This window comes from Hemiscyllium ocellatum, chromosome 43 (genome assembly GCF_020745735.1).
Source record: "Hemiscyllium ocellatum isolate sHemOce1 chromosome 43, sHemOce1.pat.X.cur, whole genome shotgun sequence".
Lineage (NCBI taxonomy): Eukaryota > Metazoa > Chordata > Chondrichthyes > Orectolobiformes > Hemiscylliidae > Hemiscyllium > Hemiscyllium ocellatum.
This window is the reverse complement of record NC_083443.1, coordinates 33679030-33701738: the sequence shown is the minus strand read 5'-3', so window position 1 is coordinate 33701738 and position 22709 is coordinate 33679030. Positions and strand designations below refer to the sequence as shown.

Below are 22709 nucleotides of genomic sequence, written 5' to 3'. Positions count from 1 at the left end.
GATTATAGCCTGGTGTCCTGTGACTGCTGAGTTTGAAAATGTAACAGTGGGCCCTACCATGTTGCTGGACAGAGTTTAATATTGAGACCTATCAACTCTTGGAATTGCTTGTAACACAGATGTTACCAGTCGTAGATTTTTGGCTTGCTCAGTACAAAAGAAATATGTTTAACCAGACAGTAAGAAGTCTTTGGGGATTTGTGATTATAAATAATGAAAAATCCTCATGAACATACTTATTCTGCGTCTGTAGAACTAATCAACAATTTAGACTGTTATTACAGACTTAGGACCTGCCAGCAATACTGCTGCAATGGTTGGTTGCATGTGTTTAATGCGCCATTATAGGTACAATATATACCGAACTATGATTTGGAAACTGAAAACATTACTGGTACATTGATCGTCAAAATTGTTAAACAGAAGGCATTTCGAACCTCCATTCAAGTTTTAATGGAAATATATCCTTTTTTGAGCTTATCATTCCAGCAATTTTAAAAATGGTGAAGGAGGCAGGATCCAGTAAGGGCTACTTTTATCAATGGTTAATCCAGTTTAGGTTTGTGCCAGTTTCATGCACTTCAGCATAGGGCTCTATGCATCCATTTAATAGCTGCGTTTGTTCTGAACAAGAGTACTCATGTTTCAGTAATTGAAGACATTTCAAAATGCATCTCAAGCTGAAGCTGTGAAATGCTATTTTTAATTCAAATTTTTTGACTAAGCACACTTGAATTTACTCAATTAAGCTTTCACTGATTCAGAGGTTTTTAATTTAGTTATAAAGAAACATTGACAGAAACTGATGCATTACAGTGGAAGGGGGGGATGAGGTAATTTTGGTAACTATTTCGGCTGTGCCATGTTTGTGCTACAGGAGGTTAAGCAATGGTAATAAGATTATTGTCTTAAATTGTGAATTTGAAACAATACAGGACTTAATTCCTCTAAAAAAAAATTGACCTGATTATTTATTTGGATAATGTTACCAAGTCTTTGGGCCAAAATGTGCAGAGTCAATATAGTGCAAATTTCACGTTTTTGACAATATGCTCAAACTTAATACTCCTGATAAATATTTCAAAACACTGATGGAATGTATAACTTGTTTGCAAGTTCCTACATTGGAGACCAAATTCTTGTCATGTTGATTTGCTTTTGGCTCTTGTCAGTCTGATTGCAGGGAGAATAACCAAATGTGCAAGTGCGCATGCTAATTTTGGTTTTTCCTCTAGCATTTAAATGGTGGATTAGATTTTTTTTAATGTCATGAAGTTTCAAATTTTTAAAAACAAAAATTGCAATACAGTAGCTAGAGTTAGTGATCGCTAGAGTTCAAGGTCTGTATGTTCCTGCAAGGTTGGCAAGAGGAGGGAACCTAGATGATGAGATATTGAGGCCTTGACAAGAAAACGAGGAGGCATGGCTCAGGTACAGGCAGCTGGGACCAAGGGAATCCCTGGAGATATACAGGGAATACAGGAATTTACTGAAGAAGGAAATCAGGAGGGTGAAAATAGGGCACACGATTGCTTTGGCTAAGAATAGGGTGAATCCAAAGAGATTCTTTCAGTACATTAAAGGAAACAGAATAACTAGAGAGAAAATAGCACCCCTCAAAGACCAAAGTGAACATGTATGTGTGGAACCACAGGAGGTGGGCAAGGTCTTCATGAGTATTTTTCCTTTGTGTTTACCTTGGAGAAAGACATGAGGAGTTGGGAACTTGGGGAAGTTAGTGGTGATATCTTGGGGGCAGTCCATATCACAGTAGAGGAGGTGTTAGACGTATTAGAATGTATGAAGGTGCATAAATCTCCTGGTCCTGACCAGATATATCCAAGAGAGAATGAGGACTGTAGATGCTGGAGAGTCAGATTGAAAAATGTGGCACTGAGAAAGCACAGCGGGTCAGGCAGCTTCTGAGGAGCAGGAGAGTCGATGTTTCAGGCATAAGCCCTTCATCAGCAATATGGAGGAGGAAGGGGACTGAGAGATAAATGAGAGGGTGAGGTTGGGGGGGCGGGGGGAGGCCAGAGGTAGATGAGGATAAGGGGTAATTATGATAGGTATGTGGGGAGGATGGATGGGAAGGAGGTGGCCTTGAGTTGGAGGGTTGGATCCAGGATGAGGTAAGGTAAGGGGAAATTTGGAAACTAGTGAAGTCGATGTTGATGCTATGTGATTCAAGAGTCCCAAGGCGGAAGGTGAAGCGTTCTTCCTCCAGTTCTCGGGTGACTTTGATTTGGCAGTGGAGGAGGCCCAAGACTTGCATGTCCTTAGGGAGTGAGAGGGGGAGTTGAAGTAGTCAGCCAAAGAACAGTGGGGTTGTTTGGTGCGTGTGTCCCAGAGATGTTGCCTGAAAGGTTTTGCGGGCTGGCATCCTATCTCCCTGATGTCGAGACCTCTCCGCCCATGGAGGTTAGGCTTACCAGTTTTTCTGTGGAGCCCTTTTTGAATGCGGAATATTTCAGAGAACACCTCTGGACACCAGGACCAACCAACCCAACCACCCTGTGGCTCAACGCTTCAACTCCCCCTCCCCCTCCCACTCCACCAAGGACATGCAGGTCCTTGGACTCCTCCATTGTCAGATCATAGCAACACGACAGCTGGAGGAAGAGCGCCTCATCTTCCACCTAGGAACCCTCCAACCAAAAGGGATGAACTCAAATTTCTCCAGTTTCCTCATTTCCCCTCCCCCACCTTGTCTCAGTCAAATCCCTCGAATTTAGCACCGCCTTCCTAACCTGCAATCTTCTTCCTGACCTCTCCGCCCCTACCTCCACTCCGGCCTATCACCCTCACCTCGACCTCCTTCCACCTATTGCATTTTCAACGTCCCTCCTCCCTACCTTTTATCTTAGCCTGCTGGACACACTTTCCTCATTCCTGAAGAAGGGCTCATGCCCAAAATGTCGATGCTGCCTGACCTGCTGCGCTTTTCCAGCAACACACTTTCAGCTTTTTGAATGAGGGCAAAACATTCGCTACCTGAGTTAGGTTATGATTTTAAACTTTTGTTTTTTTTGTGATGGATGCAGTTATACCAGCTAAGTATACTGGTCCAAGAAAATATGTTTCACATGATGTAATTGAACTTGAAGGTTTGAGTATGCAACCATCTTAGAGTCAAAATGTAAAACTCAAACTGTATGAGTTGCAGTTCTGAAGGTTATATTTATTGGCTAGAGTTATCACAACTGATGGTGAGCACTTTGGAGACAGCGATTACAATTCTGTCAGGTTTACTTTAGTGATGGAAAGGGTTAGGTGTACTCCACCTAGCAAGAGAAATTACGATGCAAGTAGGAAAGATTTAGGAAGCGAAGAATGGGGAAGGAAATTGCAGGGGATGAGCACATTAAAAATGTGGAGCTTATTCAAGGAAAAGCTTCTGTGTGCCCTAGATAAGTATGTACCTGTCAGGCAGGGAGGAAGATATAGAACGCATGAGCCGTGGTTTACTAAGGTAGTGGAATCCCTGCTCAAGAAAAAGAAGGCTTATGTTAGGACAAAATATGAAAACTCAGGGCACTTGAGGGTTACAAGGAAGTCAGAAAAGACCTAAAAAGAGAGCTCAGAAGAGCCAGGAGGGGACAAGAGAAGTTGTTGGTGGATAGGATCAGGGTAAACCCTAAGGCTTTCCATAGGTATGTCAGGAATAAAAGAATGATGAGAGTTAAATTAGGGCCAATCAAGGATAATAGTGGGAAGTTGTATGTGGAGTCAGAGGAGTTAGGGGAAGCACTAAATAAATATTTTTCGACAGTGTTCACTATAGAAAATGAAAATGTTGGTGAGGAAGATGCAGAGATACTTGCATCTAGACTAGAAGAGATTGAGGTTCACAAGGAAGAGGTATTAGAAATACTGCAGAGTGTGAAAATAGACAAGTCCCCTGGGCCGGATGGGATCTATCCTAGGATCCTCTGGGAAGCAAGGGAAGAGATTGCCGAGCCTTTGGCATTGATCTTCAAATCATCATTGTCTACAGGAATAGTGCCTGAGGACTGGTGGATAGCAAATGTGGTTCCCCTGTTCAAAAAGGGTAGTAGAGACAACGCTGGTAATTACAGACCAGTGAGTCTCACTTCAGTTGTTGGTAAAGTGTTGAAAAGGGAATTAAGAGATAGGATTTATAACCATCTAGAAAAGAATAATCTGATCAGGGACAGTCAGCACGGTTTTGTGAAGGGTAGGTCGTGCCTAACGAATCTTATTGAGTTTTTTGACAAAGTGACCAAACAGGTAGGTGAGAGTAAACCGGTTGATGTGGTGTATATGGATTTCAGCAAGGTGTCCGATAAGGTTCCCCACAGGAGGTTATTATACAAAATGCGGAGGGATGGGATTGTGGGAGACATAGCAGTTTGGAACAGTAATTGGCTTACTGAAAGAAAACAGAAGGTTGTAGTTGATGGGACATGTTCATCTTGGTGTCCAGTTACTAGTGACGTACCCGCAAGGGTCAATGTTGGGTTCACTGCAGTTCGTCATTTTTATAAATGACCTGGATGAGGGCTTAGAAGGGTGGGTTAGTAAATTTGCAGACAACACTAAGATCGGTGGGGTTGTGGATAGTGACGAAGGATGTGGTAGTTTGCAGAGAGACGTGGATAGGATGCAGAGCTGGGCTGAAAGGTGGCAAATGGAGTTTAATGTAGACAAGTGTGAGGTGATACACTTTGGACGGAGTAATCAGAATGCAAAGTACTGGGCTAATGGTAGGATTCTTGGGAGTGCGGATGAGCAGAGAGATCTCAGTGTCCATGTACACAGATCCCTGAAAGTTGCCACCCAGATTGACAGGGTTGTTAAGAAGGCATACGGTGTTTTGGCCTTTATTAGTAGTGGGATTGAGTGCCGGAACCAGGAGGTTATGCTGCAGCTGTACAAAGCTCTGGTACAGCCACACTTGGAGAATTGTGTATAGTTCTGGTCACCGCATTATAAGAAGGATGTGGAAGCTTTGAAAAGGGTGCAGAGGAGATTTACTAGGATGTTGCCTGGTATGGAAGGAATGTCTTACGAAGAAAGGCTGAGGGACTTGAGGCTGGTCTTGTTAGAGAGAAGAAGGTTGAGAGGTGACTTAATAGAGACATACAAGATAATCAGAGGGTTAGATAGTGTGGACGGGAGAGCCTTTTTCCAAGTTTGGGGACGGCAAACACGAGGAGACACAACTTTAAAGCGAGGGGAGATAGGTATAAGACAGATGGCAGAGTTAGCTTCTTTACTCAGAGAGTAGTAAGGGTGTGGAATGCTTTGCCTGTATCGCTAAGTTTAAGTGCATTTAAGTCGTCATTGGATAGGCAAATAGACATACATGGAATAGTGTAGGTGGGAGATGGGCTTCAGATTAATGTGACAGGACGGCGCAACATCGAGGGCCGAAGGGCCTGTACTGCGCTGTAATGTTCTACGTTCTATGATTTTCAGGATCTGGTCTACTTGACACATGTCATCTTATAGGCCCTGAAATTTCCACTGGTTTAATCAAAATTTCCAAGCCTGTGTCAACTAGTTAAGCTTTGACGAATTGTAACTGGGAATAGAATACACTTTGTCATCTTCATGCCTCATAAATGATTCTGTTGATATTGACAGCAAATACCTGGATAGAAGATTCAGCCTGGAGAAGGTAATCACTCCACAAACATTCCACACATACAAATCCATGACTGTCTACAAAGACACTCACCATTGGAAACTTTTCAAGCCATCAACATTATCATGTTCCTGTCAGCTGCTGTCTACAAATAAATAACCAAAATATCAATTTCAACTGTTATTTTGCTTATCCGACATTGTGACACTTAACTGGCAATCCCCCTCCCCACCCCAGACTTGTACCTTGGCATCCAGTTACTAGTTTGAACTGATGTCTCTGTATCTCAATATTTTCTCGTAAACTTATTCGGAGATGCTGTTTCACACGTCTGGAGCAGGTGGGACTTGAATCCAGGCTCCTTGCCTCAGAGGTATGAAATCTCCCTCTATTTACTCCCTCAACTGGATTGTTTCAGATGTTTTAAACTGAAATTGGGTGCCTGGCCCAAACTTAGAGGAGCAAGTTGCTGTTTAAACAAGAGAAGTGTTAAGTGTGCAGCAAAGAACCTCAGCAGTTGATAGGTTTGGACTGGTCTAATTAATATGCTTCTGTTTGGTTTCGGGGCTGGGTATGATCTAAGCATGAGCTATTGTTGTTGTACCCTTTATTCACTTCACTGTCAGATGAGACATAGATATGCTAACACGTATAATCAAGACACCAATACTTTTTGGCTGTATTAGCAACAGGCCATTGGCAATTCCCTTGAGTGTGTTTTTGTTACACGAAGCTGATTCTTATAACTATCACTGCTGTTGGTGATTCACAAAGATTGAGAATTTTTTCTTTCCATTAGCCAGTGTGTGGTGCCCATGTGAAGGCTGAAAAGGTGCACATGCCTTCTTCCTCAATAAAGGGAAGGTATCATCTTGCTAGATATAGTTGCCATAGTCCCAAAGGACCATAGGGCTGTTCTCATTCGAAAAAGATGACTACAGATGAGTTTATCCTCAGGGTTACTATGCCTCCAATGAGGAACTAGGTTTGAAAATTTCCACTAAACCAGTGGAAATTCCTGGCCCTACTCCTATAAAGTGTCAAGTACAACAGGGAGACAGTGAGTCAAGTACAACAGATCTACTAGAATTGAACAAAGAACAAAGACCATTTACAGCCCAGAAAATAGGCCCTTCGGCCCTGCAGGCCTGAGCCGATCCAAATCCGCAGTCTAAGCCTGTCGCCCAGTTCCTAAGCAACTGTATCCCTCTGCTCACCACCTACTCATGCATCTGTCCAAACGCATCTTAAATGAATCTACTGTGCCTACCTCTACTGCCTCTGCTGGCAGTGTGTTCCAGGCACTCTCCACCCTCTGTGTAAAGTACTTGCTGCGTATTTCCCTCTTCAACTTTTCACCTCTCACCTTGAAAGCGTGACCTCACGTTATTGAATCCTTCACACTGGGGAAAAAAGCTTATCTCTATATTGGCTATGATAATTCCAGCCAATAAACATAATCACAACACAAATAGAAATTGCTGGAGAAACTCCGGTCTGGCAGCATCTGCGGAGAGAAAGCGGAGTTCATGTTTGGTTGCAATGACCTTGCTTCAGAACAGGTGCTGCCAGACCTGAGTTTGTCCAGCAATTTCTAATTTTGTTTCATATCTTAAGCATCAGCAGTTCTTTGTTTTTACAGTCCTGAAGAATTGCAGTTTGTGCAGTTTGAAGTTTGTATCATAACTGTAGGACAGTTGTATCCAAACCCTCGAGTTCACTTATCATGTAAAATATGCTTAGTTGGTGTAATAGATATGTTCTGATTAGCATGTTCAGATATGTTTGTAGGCACCGATGGACAGGTGGGTCTTGAACCCAGGTCTTCTGGCTCAGAGGTAGGGACACTGCCAATCTGCCACAAGAGCCCATTTAGTAGGTCTAATATGCTTAGTTGATATAATTATGCATTCGCAAAAACATCTGAATTGAAAATGATAATCCAACAATTAATTTTATATTGAAAAATTGACTTAGCAATCTGCTTAAATTACTTCCTTAAAAGTCATTGGGACCATACTGGACTGCAGTCAAAGCCTCTTCAAACCAGTGAAGAGCAAATGAAACAGCATGAGATGATCGACACAAAAATTTAATTTCACAGCACTTCAACTTTTGTCTGAGAACTTGTGGAAAAAAAGCTCAATTAACATGTACTGTTTTCTCCTTGAAGGCATTAAGACCCCTTTTGTGATCAAGAATAAATTTCACAAGAAGAATTCCATAAGCAAGCTGACTTCAGAATTTTGTTCTGTGAGCTATTCCTGTGAACCAACATTATATTCTGTGACAAGAAACAGTTGGGAAAATGTCAATACCTTTTCTGTTGTATTGCACGTTAAAACATGCTTATTTTTCACATCCATCCATCATTGGAAACAGTATGATAAATGTTACAGCAGTGAATTTGTAATTTTACATTTTCTTCATTTATTCACTTTAAGGAACGTAGGCAGTCCTGACCAGGCCAGCTTTTACTCTCCAGCCCCAATTGCCCTCGGAGTTGCTCGTGAATCATCTTCTTGAACTGCTTTGGTCCATATGGCACAGGCAGTCCCACAGTGTTGTTCAGACAGAAGGTCCAGACTTTTGATCTAATGACAGTAAAGAAATTATAATTATAGTTCAAAGTCAGGATGATATGTGGTATGAATATTCATTTGCAGGCAATGTGTTCTCATGTATCCATTGCCTTTATCTGTCTAGTTGGTAGAATCCTTGGCTTTGGAAGGTGCTGTCAAAAGAAGTTGTTGAACTGCACGATGCATCTTGCAAATGGTATACTTTGCTGTTACTGTGCTTCAGTGATGGATGCAGTGCTAAATTTAGTGGGCTACTTTGCCATTGATAGTGTTGGAGCTGCACATATCCAGGTAAGTTGGGAGGATTCCATCACATTCCTGACTTAGAACATAGAACATAGAAGGATACAGCGCAGTACAGGCCCTTCGGCCCTCGATGTTGCGCCGACCGAATCCTACCTAACCTATACTAGCCCAATAACTTCCAAATGCCTATCCAATGCCCGCTTAAATGACCATAAAGAAGGAGAGTTCACCACTGATACGGGCAGGGCATTCCATGAACTCACAACCCGCTGTGTGAAGAATCTACCCCTAACATCTGTCCTATACCTACCACCCCTTAATTTAAAGCTATGTCCCCTAGTAACACCTGACTCCATTACTTGTGACTTGTTGGTGGTAGACAGGCTTTGGGAAGTTGAGGAGGTGAGTTACTCACTGCAGAATTTCCATCCTCTGCCTTGCTGTTGTGGCCTGATTATTTATATGGCTTTACTATTCCACTTCTGGTCAATGATAACCCTTGGGATGTTGTTAATGGTAGATTCAGCAATGGTAATAGCATTGCTTGTTAAGGGTGATGGTTAGATTCTCTTGTTGGAAATAGTTATTGTCAAACACTTTTATGGCACAAATGTTACTTGCCATTTATCTCCCCAGGCCTGAGTGTTGTCCAGATCTTGCTTCATTTGAACACAAGCTGATTCCAATTGAGCAAAGTTGCAAATAGTACTGAGTATTGTACAATCATCAATGAATATTCCCATTTCCAACATTATGATAGAGGGAATGTCTCGAATGAAGCAGCTGAAGAGGCTGAGGGGTGAGTAGGTTTACGGTGAGAGGGGTCAGATTTAAATGGGATCTAAGGGGCAACTTTGTCATACAGAGGGTGATGCTTGTATGGAATGAGCTGCCATTGGAAGTGGTGGAGGCTGGTACGATTACAAAATTTAAAAGGCATCTGAATAGGAAAGGTTAAGAGGGTTATGGACCAAGGTCTGGCAAATGGGATTACACCGAAGGGTCTGTTTTTGTGCTGTACATCTCTATGACTGTATAGCTAAATGGACCTAGGAGGAATTAGGGACTTTGTGGTACAGTAGTAGTGTCCCTTCCTGTGGGCCAGGAGGCTTCTGTGCAGTTCCCACCTGCCCAATACAAATCTGAACAGGTTGATTAGAAATATCTATCCTGAGAAGCTCCTGTACTGCTGCTTGTGACGGAGATGATTGATTTCAAATTATGACAACCATCACGAGAGAGGAAGAAAAGGACAACCAGCTCCCATTCCTGGACGTGATGGTACAAAGAACACCAAACGGAGAATTCACCACAAAGGTATACAGAAAAGCCACACACACAGACCAAGTCCTGAACTATGAAAGCAACCACCCCAACACACACAAACGAAGTTGCATCAGGACATTATTCAAAAGGGCCACAACACACTGCAGCACACCTGAACTACAAAAAGAGGAAGAAGAACACCTATACAAGGTATTCAACAAAAGCGGATACCCGCGCAATTTCATCAATAGATGCTGCAGGGAAAGACCACGAAATGAGGACATGCCACAACCCAAAGGACTGGCCTCCCATACATCAGGAACATTTCTGAACTGACAGCCAGACTGCTGCGACCACTAGGACTCATAACAGCACACAAACCAACAGCCACCCTCAGACAACAACTCACCAGGACAAAGGACCCGATACCCAGCATGAGCAAAACCAATGTAGTTTACAAAATCCCATGCAAGGACTGCACAAAACACTACATAGGACAAACAGGAAGACAGCTAACAACCCGCATCCACGAACATCAACTAGCCACGAAATGACACAACCAGCTATCCTTAGTAGCCTTAGACTCAGATGACAAACAACATGAATTCGATAGGGACAACACCACTATTATAGGGCAGGCCAAACAGAGAACAGCCAGGGAATTCCTAGAAGCATGGCACTCCTCCACAAATTCTATCAACAGACACATCGACCTAGACCCTATATACCGGCCACTGCAACGGACAGTAACTGACAACCGGAAGCGGCAGATTCAAACCAGTATAAATGCCGGAGGAATCAGCACAGAAGCGCTTCACAGGAGGCTCCCAAGCACTGAGGATGTCACCTAGAAAGGGGACGAAACGTTTGCAAGAAAAACTCCCAGCTCGGAGAACAGAACCACAACTATGACATCCATCTTTATGACTCCAAAATATGGGGGAGTTTTCCCCGATTCTCATTCAATTCAAGTTTGTTGTGGCTCTTTGATGCCACACTGTCAAATGCTACCCTAATGTCAAGGGCAATCGCTTTCACATTCAGGGGTTCAGTATGAAACTTCCAGTGTTCGTCTTCTGAGACAAATGCGGTGGTTCCTGTGAACTCTATTTCTCTATGATCACTTGTTATATGACAATGTATTCATGTAAAAATTACTAAGCCATGTGTGATTATTGTGCTCAATTTAAAAAGCTTAATAGAAAGTTTGACTATCAGTTTAGTGTCTCCTTTCTCTTGTATGCAAACATTAAAAGAGAAAAAAATTCTCTCGTTCCTTGTTTCTCTCACAATTGAACATAAAATGAACAGTTGACAAAGTCCCGGGGTTAATGTGGTTGAATTTTCTTGCTGTATATTTGGTGAAATCAGGCACTGTCATAATGACTCTATAAACTATATTCTCAACCTGAGTTCTGCCTGATCGCTCCCTGCCTTAGGCCACGTGCTGAGCTTCTCACCTTTTGTAGTCAGTGTTCAAAAAATTCTTATTCTTAGACTATTTAGAGATGATCGTGGCTAAGATTTTTATTGAAATATCACAAAAAAGCGAAGCTTTGTTTTTCAGTGAGAGGATATTTATGGAAAAGTTTGCGGATATCTTTTAACAAGCTCTCTGTTCTCCATTTCTTAGAAATGTACAAACCTAGAATAGTTCTTCTGCTATCGGTGAATTTCAGTACTGTAGATTGATCTGTTCCCGCAAGATGCAGAGTAATGTATTTCTGAGACATCAGTTATTGCTATTGTGCTATGTCTTGGTAACAAAATGGCTATGTTTTCAACCTTTAACTCCTCACCATACTGGACTTTCAAATAACCCAATAAAATTGGTATCGTTCAAGTTATTGCTATTGGTTTCATTCAGTTACAGATTTGTACACAAACTTCCCCACAATTTGGAATAAGGTAAATGTTTGGATGTTTGTTGATAGATAAATATGTACTTAGACTGTCGTGCTTTACTAGTGTACTGTAGACTGTCCCTGGACTCTGCATTGAAATCTCTGACCTGAATCTGTGTCATTCTAATTCAGAGGCTTCAGTACTATCCGGTGATGATTCAGTTCTCTGAAAGCTTTATTGAAAACAAGTATCTTTAAGCTCTGTTTATGGATCATCATTGAAAGTAGCATTATTGCTGGTTGGGAGATTGAGGGATTGCAGTAGATGGATATACTATTGGTGGCGGTCTGGAGCTAGCATTGGCATACGATCATATTGCAGGTGAGATCACATTAATAGACTGTTTAGCATTAACTGAGACCTCATAAGTGGAAAGTCACAAAGTTCCTTTTTTAATGCATTTTGCAGGATGCGGGCCTCACTGACTGGCCAGCATTTATTGCCTGTCTCTAGTTGCCCTTGAGAGGGTGGTGGTGAGCTATATCCTTAAGAGTAATGTAAAGTCTGCTATACAAACTTGGAGATTTGCTGAGCTTGAGATATTACTTCACTACTTTAACCTATCTGGGTGGAATTTTATTTAAAGTAATTAAACCTTTCACTGCAGCATTGCCATTCTTTTTGTCCCAACATCCTCATAATAAAGAGGCAAAGACTGAAAGTAGTCATCTTTGACAAAGTTCCTATATCCACTTATGTCGCTGGGATTGGAGGGTTTGTGTTATAGGGAGAGGCTGGATAGGCTGAGCCTTTTCTCCGGAGCGTCTGAGGCTGAGGGGGGGTGACCTTATAGACCCCATGAGGGGCAAATGTAGGGTGAATAGCCAAGGTCTTTTTCCCAGGATCGGGGAGTCCAAAACTAGAGGGCTTAGTTTATGGGGAGAGGAGAAATATTTAAAAAGGACCAGAGGGAAAACATTTTCACGCAGAGGGTGGTGTGTGTAAGGATAAAACTGCCAGAGGTGGTGGTGGAGATGGGTACAATTACAACACTTAACAGCATCTGGATGTGTACAAGCATAGGGAGGGTATGGAGGGATATGGGCCAAATGCTGCCAAATCTTACAGAATCCATTTAGGAAGTCTGGTCGGCACAGACAAGTTGTCCTAAAGTGGTTGTTTCCATACAGTATAACTCTATGACTGGACTCAGGCTATTTTCCCTGGAGCATCAGAGATTGAGAGGTGACCTTATGGAGGTTTATAAAATCATGAGAGGCATCGATAGGGTAAATAGATAAGGTCTTTCCCCCAGGTCAGGGAGTTCAAAACTAGAGGGTGACAGGGGAAAGATTTTTGTAGGGACTTGAGGGGCAACTTTCTTATGCAGAGAGTGGTGCATGTATGGAATAAGCTTTTAGAGGAAATGATGGAGACTGGTACAATTACACCATACAAAAGGCACCTGGATGGGTATATGAATAGGAAAGGTTTAGAGGGATATGGGCCAAATACTGGCAAATGGGACTAAATTTATTTGGAATATCTGGTTGGCGTGGATGAGTTGGATCGAAGGGTCTGTTTCCACTATGTATATCTCTAGGATTCTATGACTCTACCTTAGAACATGTTGTTTCATTATGTAGTGCATTTCCCCAAGCTCATGGGAACGATCTGAATTCATAGTAAGGTTAATGACCACAAATACACTTTGCAGTATTACTGCCAAGATATTAGGGCTAAAAAGATTAAAATTAGGACAGATTTCGCAGACTTTTTGGAGTGAATGGCTGCTTTTTATTTCCTTTAGGGAATCTTCACTCAGTTCCAATACAGCAAAGAAAAGGTGTTGCCATCTGATGCCTTGCGTAGTGCTCTTGCCAAAACCTTTCAAGATGAACAGCGCTTCCAGATGGGAATCATGGATGATGCAGCAGAATGTTTTGTAAGTGAAATGGGTTCACATTTTTAATTAGTAATTATTATACTTCACAGCAAGAAGGAACTCTTTCATTCTTGAAATGTTTAAACCTTGAGAACATCTACCTTACTCTGTCGGTGAGAAAAAGTGTTCTGCGTTATCTTCCCTGCTGTTGCTTTCACATGGAAGTCAGTAACTATTAAAAGAAGTGAAAGCAGGTGAAAGAAAAGACTCTGAATTATGCTTACAAATAGAAATTCCACGCCTCTGATATTTTGCTGAGTAGTGACTGGAAGACAATGGGGACTGCAGATGCTGGAGAAATCAGAGTTGAAGTGTGGTGCTGGAAAAAGGCACCGCAGATCAGGTAGCATCCAAGGAGCAAGACAATCAGCATTTCAGCCATGACCCTTCTTCAGGACCTGTCTTGGCTTTAAGATTTGTCAATAAAATGTTGTGCAAGTTTGAAACCTTAACATTGCTTCATACCTTTTCCTCTTTTTTTACTTTACTTCCAAAGTGAAGCACTATTATAATACAGGTGTGTTATAGAAAATTTATCCATATCTATAACAACGGTTATCTCTCTACAGATGTTGCCAGACCTGTGTTTTTCCAGCATCTTTGCTTGATTTCCAGCATCTGCAGTTCTTTGTGATCATCGTATTGTTGTCACCGATACTTGTATTGGTAGTGACTTCAATTGAAAAGATTGATAGTGTTTTGATGTCATAATTTTAGTTAGTAATATTTGGCAAATTAACTTCAAGTTCAGTCAAAGGTAATGTTAACATTTCATGTCCTGTTTCCTTTCTGTATTGAAGACTCTGTTTCCCACTATCTGCTTGGGAACTTTTCCTTATCCAAATTGCCTTCTATTAAGACAGTTGAAGAAGCCAAATCAACATACATAATTTGGCTGGTTTGTTGAGTTCGTTAACAGCTGAATATTTGTGAAATTTGATGTCAAACCAATGGCGTATTTTGTTGACTGATTTTGTATTCTTTAAATGAACACTTCAATATAGGGCATTTTTTAATCTCACGTTACTAATTTGGCATTAAAGTTATGTTTGAAGATTAGGAGATGCATGTTTTCTGGAGTGAATAAGAATAATTTTTGTTGCAGAGCAAGAAATACATTGGTCTTGCGATAATGATCTGAAATATTGTATTTTGAACTTGGGCATGTTTTTTGTTGACACGGAGCATCTTACTGCAGCTTCTCAGTTTTTGTCCAGCAGTTGGGTGTTCTATTTTTAACTGTCAGAATGATTGTTGTTTCACTTGATGTGAATCACCTGTAACGTGCTAATATAAGCATTGAGGTAACATTGCCAATAATGGTCCGTCCCCATTAATCTGTTTTTTAGTTGTATTGTGCATATTATTTACTGTGATTAGCTACATCTGGATTCTCACTGGTCCCGTGTGTCTTGTGGCTAACTTTTTTCACGTCGCTGATATATCCCATAATAAAATATAAAATTATGATTACTGGTTTGCTTTGGTTTGAGATATGGCTATTGCGAGTTAATGTGGTGAACTTTACTGCTGAGTGGTTTTCAATTATGGGAAAAACTAAATGCATTATGGAACTTCAAATTTTTCCACAGGAAAATATCCTTATGCGAATACACTTCCACATTGCTGATGAAACAAAAGAGGACATTTGCACAGCAAAACATTGCATTCCTCATCAGAAATTTGCAATGACTTTATTTGAACAGGTAGGAGGAGGTTCTCACATTTTTAAAAAATTTACCATCATGATTTGTTTTTACATTAATTACATTTTAAATTTAAGTGTAGCTCAAACAAACATATTTAAGCTGAAATTTGAGATTATATTATCCCTTTTGATTCTTCCAATCCTTGATCATTTTTTCCAAAAGAAGTATTAATCATTAATAAATAGATAAATGAATTTGTAATGGCATGAAATCATTGCTGTGTAAAATGCAAGCTAATAAATTTCAGATGTCACCTAAAAATACCACATTGCCATAGTGCAAAAAACATAATTAGTCATATTTGAGGTAGGATTTAAATCTTTTGAATGCGACTCCAATATTGAGTACGCTACATGTGGTTTGTATTAAAAAAATGAACGAAGCCAGAACAGACAGTTTACCAACTAACTTTTGAAAATATTCTAATGAATGGAAAAAATCCCTGTCTCCGCATGTGCTTTGTGGCAAGAAGAATTTCCAGAGGCTGTCCATACAGTGAAGTACAAATATCTGTCAGCCCTTTCTAAGTTATACCCTGATTGCAACTTGAAAGATTGGCCTCTGCAGTTGTTTTGTAATCCCTAATTTGTTTTCAAGAACAGAAGTAGGTCATTGTCTACTTGTGCTTGTTCCACCATTCAATTGCAGCTTCGCTCATCTGTGTGCCAACTGCATTTAGCCAGTTTTCATTCATATTCCTCAGTACCTTACCTCACATACTTATGTCATAGTTTTCAATGTTTTAATTTTTCAATGTGCCTTCCCTCAGCAGTTTACTGAGAGGGAGTTCCACTTCCCCTTCTGTCGAGAAGTGCTTTCGGACATCACACTGAATGATTTAGCTTTAATTTTGAGCTTACATCTCACATTTCAGTTATTATTTATCAGTGGAAATATCTCGTGGTCTGACATGTGAAGTCCTTTGTTTACCTTAACAACTTTAGCCAGTCTGGATTATATGTGGCTCCATTCTACATAAGTGTTGTTGATTTTCAAGTAGTCTCCAATATAACTGAGTGAAGCCATTCAATTGTATCAAAAACACTGTGCTACAGTGATTCAGGAATGTGGCCTTTTGCTCTGGGAGTGGACAATAATTTCTTATAAGTAATGGCTCACATTTGAGAATTAAGAAAAAATATACTTCACCTCAGTTCAAATGCCAAGGACCACACATTAGGCTCATGTTTACATTTTTCTCTGTTGGGGAGAGCTTTCCTGAGCAGAACAACATTAGTGCTATTTGACAGGATATCTGTTGTTTGGACACGGTGATCCATGAAATGTGGGAGAAGAGTCTTAATTAAAGGTTAGATCTTAAATGTTCATCTTGTACCAAAATATGATAAGAGGTTTATAAGCAATTTCATGAATGGAATAGATCTTATAAAAAATTCATTGTTGACCATTTGAGTTTAAGCTAAAAATGAAGCCAAGACTTGCCATTATAAGCTGGACCCTGACATTGATTCTGTGAAGCTTGAGCTAATCTTTTAATACTGAGTAAAAACTAAGTAAAACTTGATACTAAGTACCATAATTTAAACCACAAAGGTAAGCAAAAAGTTAAATCACGATTTAAGCTTGTGTATTATATCTGAAATCCATCCTGCCCCCTTCATGAATTAGTAGAGACTGTGTCACAGGATAGAGTAGGACAATTAGTATAAAAGGACCCATGGAGGACATCTCAGTCAAAAGTGTTGAGTTGAAAAGCTCTACCTCATCCCAAGATGGTGTAATTAGCCCAAATTTTGCCTTTCTCTCCTTCAAATGTATATGCACTATGTTAAAGTAGTGACAGGATTTCCACCAAACTTTTCAGATTGTCAGACCCTCACGTCTAAACTCCCACAATATACATTGATTTTCTTGACCACATTCTATCACAGTTGTCTCTGCGTCAGTGTACGTGGTGATATCTGTTAAGCATAAAATCAAATTGGAAGCTTTCTCTTTTGATTAGTATTGGAATTAATTGTCTCCATTAAAGACTGACCAGTTTTTTAAAAACTTGTTAATATTATCCAATATTCAGCAAGTTTGAGGCAATTACTGTGGATTCTGAATCTGAAATACTAAACAGAACGTACTAGAGAGACTCAGCATCTGGTGAGAGAGAATAGTTAATGTTTTGAGTCCAGTATGACACTTGAAGAGTCAAAGTGTTCTGAAGGGTTATACCGGAAATGTTGACTTCTCCACCTTCTGATGTTGCCTGGCTTGCTGTGTTCTTCCAGCCTCGTGCTTGTCTACTTTGTATTTCAAGTAGTCATGTGTGAAAGTTGAACAAGTAGCTTGGATACTTTATAGTAAGTTTGTCTTTTTTGATGGACTGTACAGAATAATCCTTTCTTGCAGTGTGTTTGTACCAGATGCGGCGCAACATCTGATCCACTGCCTTTTATCCAGATGGTAAACTATATTTCTACAACTGCATTGTGGTAAGTCATTGCTTAAAAATAATTACGCTCAACTTGAGCTCACACAGCAACTTCTGATGCAAGAAGATTATAAGAGAAGTGGAATAAAATGAACGGTGAAAAGGTTCCCTGTACAGAGTGTAGTGTTTCCTATTGACAAAGAGGCAAATTTGGCTTTTTTTAATTGCACAATATGAAGTACTGAACCCATAAACGTGGACTTCAAAAAAATTTGTATATGGCATTGGGAACAATATGCATTTTAATTATACTGTAGTTTAGTCTGCTTCTCATGGAATAAGACTGTATTAGAGAACTTATAATAAATGCTTCAGAGTGCATATTTACCAGAGGAACCTTCTTGCTGATGAAGAAAAATGTTGTATAATTATACATATTAAAATAAATGTGTGTTCTGGCAGGCTTTAAAATGCTGACACCATCACTCCTATTAATTCATGTGTTACTCAATGTTATGTAGCAGCTTGCATTTTACTCTAGCTGTGTTAAGTAAAATATTAGTGTTTTCTAAATTTGGTGTAAACTCCCGAGGGAGGGAATGGAGAAAAGACAAATGGATTGCCAAAAAGAGAGTGGGGGCATTTTCATTAAGTACTACAACTGCTTGCTACAGAGGAAAAGAAATTCCTGATCTTATTGTTAGCAACAGATAAGTCAAGTGAGTTCTTTCTAAGTCGGTGAACCGTCAGTTGACCGCAATATGATGCATTTAAACACCCGACGACAAAAAAGAAGTAATGCAGGTGCAAGTGCATCAAATTGGAAAGGGGAAGTTTTATAAAGTTAAGCCTCCTAAGGGGTAATGAAACACAAAGTTAGCGAGATAGATTGCAATCTCCTTTTCCTGATCAACAATCTATCAGATTAGATGGGCCCTTTTTTAAAATTCCTTGATGGGATTTGGGCTTTGGTGGTAGAGCTGGTATTGATTGTACAACCCTAGTTGCCTTAGAGAAAGTGGTGGTGGTGATAAGGTGCCTTTTTGAACTGCTGCAGTCCTCTGTTTTTTAGTATAGATACACCCGCAATGTTGTTAGGGAGGGATTTCCAGGATTTTACCCATTGACACTGAAGGATTAGCAATTCTATTTCCAAGTCAGGATGATGAGTCGCTCGGAGTGGAACATGCAGGTGGTGGTGGTGTTCACATGTCTGCTGCCCTTCTAGTTAGTACAAAGTTCTGATGGAGCTAAACTGAATTTCCAAAAGAAAGATCATACTTGACAAGCCTGATCACATTACTTGAGGAAGTGACAGATTTTCAGACATTTGGAAAAGGTTGGTGGGTAAAGAGTTTTGCAATTCGGTTAAAATCTGACTAGGCAGAAAATTAAAGACCAAGATTAAGAACAGCATGTGTAGTGGTGTACCCCTTCTGTTTATTGATTAAGTCAATAATCTAGATATAAGGCTAGAGTAAGTGCTGCCCAAACTTGTGTTACACAAGAATAAACTTGAATAATCATTTTGAGATCCAAATGAAACTGCAAAAGGGTATTTATCAATTGTGGAATATGCCAATAAATATGAGAATAGTACATATTATTTAAGACAATATACAATTGGAAGAGGAAAAAGTTGGATAATATTCAAGAGCAGAGGAATTTGTCGATTTAGGTGGTATAGAAATTTAAAACACCACTTCAGATGGATAAAGCCATTTTAAAACAAAAGTTAGAGGTCAGAAATATTGAATACACAAGGCAAGATGTTGTGATGAGAACCTATTGCAGAAGATATGAAGATTGGTGGTGTTGTGGATAGTGAGGAGGGCTGTTGTCAGCTGCAAAGGGACTTAGATATGATGCAGAGCTGGGCTGAGGAGTGGCAGATGGAGTTCAACCCTGCCAAGTGTGAGGTTGTCCATTTTGGAAGGACAAATAAGAATGCGGAATACAGGGTTAACGGTAGGGTTCTTAGTAAGGTGGAGGAGAGAGGGATCTTGGGGTCGATGTTCATAGCTCTTTGAAAGTTGCCACTCAGGTGGATAGAGCTTGTAAGAAGGCCTATGGTATATTTGCGTTCATTAGCAGAGGGATTGAATTTAAGAATCGTGAGGTGATGTCGCAGCTGGTACAGGTCCTTGGTAAGGCCTCATTTGGAGTACTGTGTGCAGTTCTGGTCGTCTCATTTTAGGAAAGATGTGGAAGCTTTGGAGTGGGTGCATAGGAGATTTACCAGGGTGTTGTCTGGAATGGAGAATAGGTCGTACGAGAATAGATTGAGAGTGCTAGGCCTTTTCTCATTAGAACGGTGAAGGATGAGGGGTGACTTGATAGAGGTTTATAAGATGATCAGGGAATAGATAGAGAAGACAGTCAGAGACTTTTTCTCCGGGTACAACAGAGTTGACAAGTGGACATAAATTTAAGGTGAAGGGTGGAAGGTATTGGGGGATGTCGGGGTAGGATCTTTACCCAGAGAGTGGTGGGGGCATGGAATGCGCTGGCTGTGGGAGTGGCAGACTCAGAATCATTGGTGACCTTTAAGTGGCAATTGGATAGGTACATGGATAGGTGCTTAAGCTAGGACAAATGTTCAGCACAACATCGTGGGCCGAAGGGCCTGTTCTGTGCTGTATTGTTCTATGTTCTATTCTTCCATACAATTTGTACGATGTAAACAAACAATCTGAAAATAGTAACGGTCAGAGAACAGCAAGTTTCAAGGAGCTGCTACATTTGAACGTTCCACGTGTTAGTTATATTCAATGCTGCCTAGAAGTGACGGCAGGGAATATTGCAAGATTTTTAGTCGGTCACTCCAAACAGTTCAAGGGTTACTGAACTGTACGTTTAGTCAGATGGCTGGAGGCTGTCAGAGGTGAAGGCTGTTGCTTCAGGCGGAACACTTGTCAATTCGTGAGGAGCAGAGGGAAGAGGCTCTGTCCCAAAATGATGCTGCTGACATTGTATACCATTAGAATTCAGACTCCGAGGTCTAGGGAGTTAGGAGGTGCAGCTCATTGTTGGGGTTAGGGCTTGGCAGAACTCCTATAACCTGTGAGATGGCTCAGAAGAAGTTGTGGGCCATTCAGAATCCAGTGCGGCTAAGAGAGAAGATCGAGAAATTCCACAGTATTTGCTTTGTGCACGATTAGAACTCTGAAGAATGCAGGGACAGTACCAGTTTAACGAAGCTAACTATCTCTGGGCAAGTTGAAATTATTTCCATGGGTAGGTACGGGTGAATATTTTCCAGAATCCAAAGGAGCATACTTGTGGTTGGGAGAGTGAGCTGCTAGAACATGAACCATCATTGAGACAGTCCATGAAGTGATTTTTGTGGTAGGGCATCCTTGTAAAATTTAATGTGATTTGATGACCCACAGTGTCAATAACACTTGGATATTATTGAGAAATCTGTGGGGTCAGTCTTGACTGCATTTGCTATTTTTTTTACGCTTTAAGATATTAAAGCACAGTTTGCCTGTTATCCATATTTACTTCAGGTTAATTCTAGATATTGGAAATACATGAGACATGTATTGCAGGTTATGTTACTATTCTGTCTTGGTGTAGTGGTGTTTATTATTGTTCATAGCTTTGGAATCTTTTGGCTTCATTGAGTGCCCTGAAGCTCGCTCTCTCTTTATCAAGTTTTTTTAAAACATTAATGGTCCTCATCTGGATTTTAATATATATTTGACTGTCTGATCAAGAACCGTGACAATGTAATGAGAGACTGCCATTTGTGAGTACTGTCTGCCAATTTGGATGCCACATCACATAAAGGAGATTGAAGCAATAGAGTGTGTGCAGTGTAGGCTCACACGGGCACTGTGCTGTCTCATATCCACACAAATAGGAGGAAAGACCTGCAAAATTGAAGCTACCTTTGTCTGAGCAGAGATTATAGGATAATTTTAAATGCTTAATATTACAAAGGAGCAGTGCAAAATAGAACAGACAATTTTCAAAGATCAGTGGATCAAGAATGAGAGGAAATAGCATAAATTAAACATACAGGTTTAAGGACCAAACTGGATAACCCTGTTTCTTTGCACAAGAATCATCAACTACATTTGAAGCTGAGCATGTTGACATCAAAACAAATGTAAACAAGTGATTAAAGTGGCATGGAAATAAAGCATGCACATAAGAAACTGAGATAGCAGAGCCCCTTCTAGCAGAAGTAGTTCTGTGACGTTCACATTAGTTTGTTATCAGTTTGTGAGCAGCATGGAAATAAAACAGCATACAAGCTGGTCATTTCTGATTACATCGCTTTATTATAGCATTTACTGCATACTTTATTATTCTCCAGAAAGATGTTTAAGTCATACAAAGCTGTAATTGTCGTTCTCCACCCAACTGTGTAAAGGTATTTTAAATGTGACTTTTTTTTCTTTTAGACAAGGATGGTTTTGTTTGTAACATCCATTAGGGGAAAAGCTGATCAGGGATAAACTCTTCAAATCAGGAGTCTTTTAGAGAAATGCAAAGCATGACCTGCAGTTTGAATCAAGATGTAACATTTACATTATGCATAATGTGCAAGCATAGAGGGAAAAGGAGTGTTAATGCTTTCAAACAAAGATTTGAAGCACTGTAAGAAAATGCCTTTGGGATGAGATGGCAGTCTACCTTAATTATGGTCAAGATGAGTTGTGCATAATTATTTTGCATATCACGTTGTTTAGGCACTTGATTAATTTGAATAACATGGAAAAGTTGTACATGACAAGGCAGCAACCTTTTCAATTTAAGGGAAATACTGATTAACTTGTCAGTCTCTAGGCCATGGGTGCCCTGCAGAGATGGGCTTTGTTGCTTTTCATGGGAACCAATTTCTTTCTGTTTTGTCCCTTTTGTATAGCAATCAAGCGATCCGTATGATGGAAAGACGTGAGAAACCAACGCCTGACATGTTTGGGGAGCTTCTGCAGAATGCAAGCACAATGGGTGATCTTAGGAACTGTCCAGTATGTGTCTATTCACTCTGTTTTCTCAGTATCTTAGGCCATTTAAATGCGAAGGAATCAATTCACTTGAATGTAGTCACTTCTTACCTTAAGGGATGAATGCAGAGTAATTTTCTAATACAGTGATATTTGTCATG

The 22709-nt window shown here is 40.4% G+C and overlaps 1 protein-coding gene across 3 annotated transcripts in view; it reads left to right on the top strand.

The window, feature by feature from the left end:
* Positions 1-22709, top strand: part of LOC132834902 (inactive ubiquitin carboxyl-terminal hydrolase 54-like) — a 130000-nt gene that overhangs the window by 64305 nt on the left and 42986 nt on the right. For all 3 annotated transcript variants that reach the window (XM_060854020.1, XM_060854021.1, XM_060854022.1), the window contains exons 4-7: positions 13361-13495; positions 15088-15201; positions 17566-17648; positions 22467-22572. In XM_060854020.1, the coding sequence (XP_060710003.1) occupies positions 13361-13495; positions 15088-15201; positions 17566-17648; positions 22467-22572 (438 nt within the window). The remainder of the gene's footprint in view (positions 1-13360; positions 13496-15087; positions 15202-17565; positions 17649-22466; positions 22573-22709) is intronic.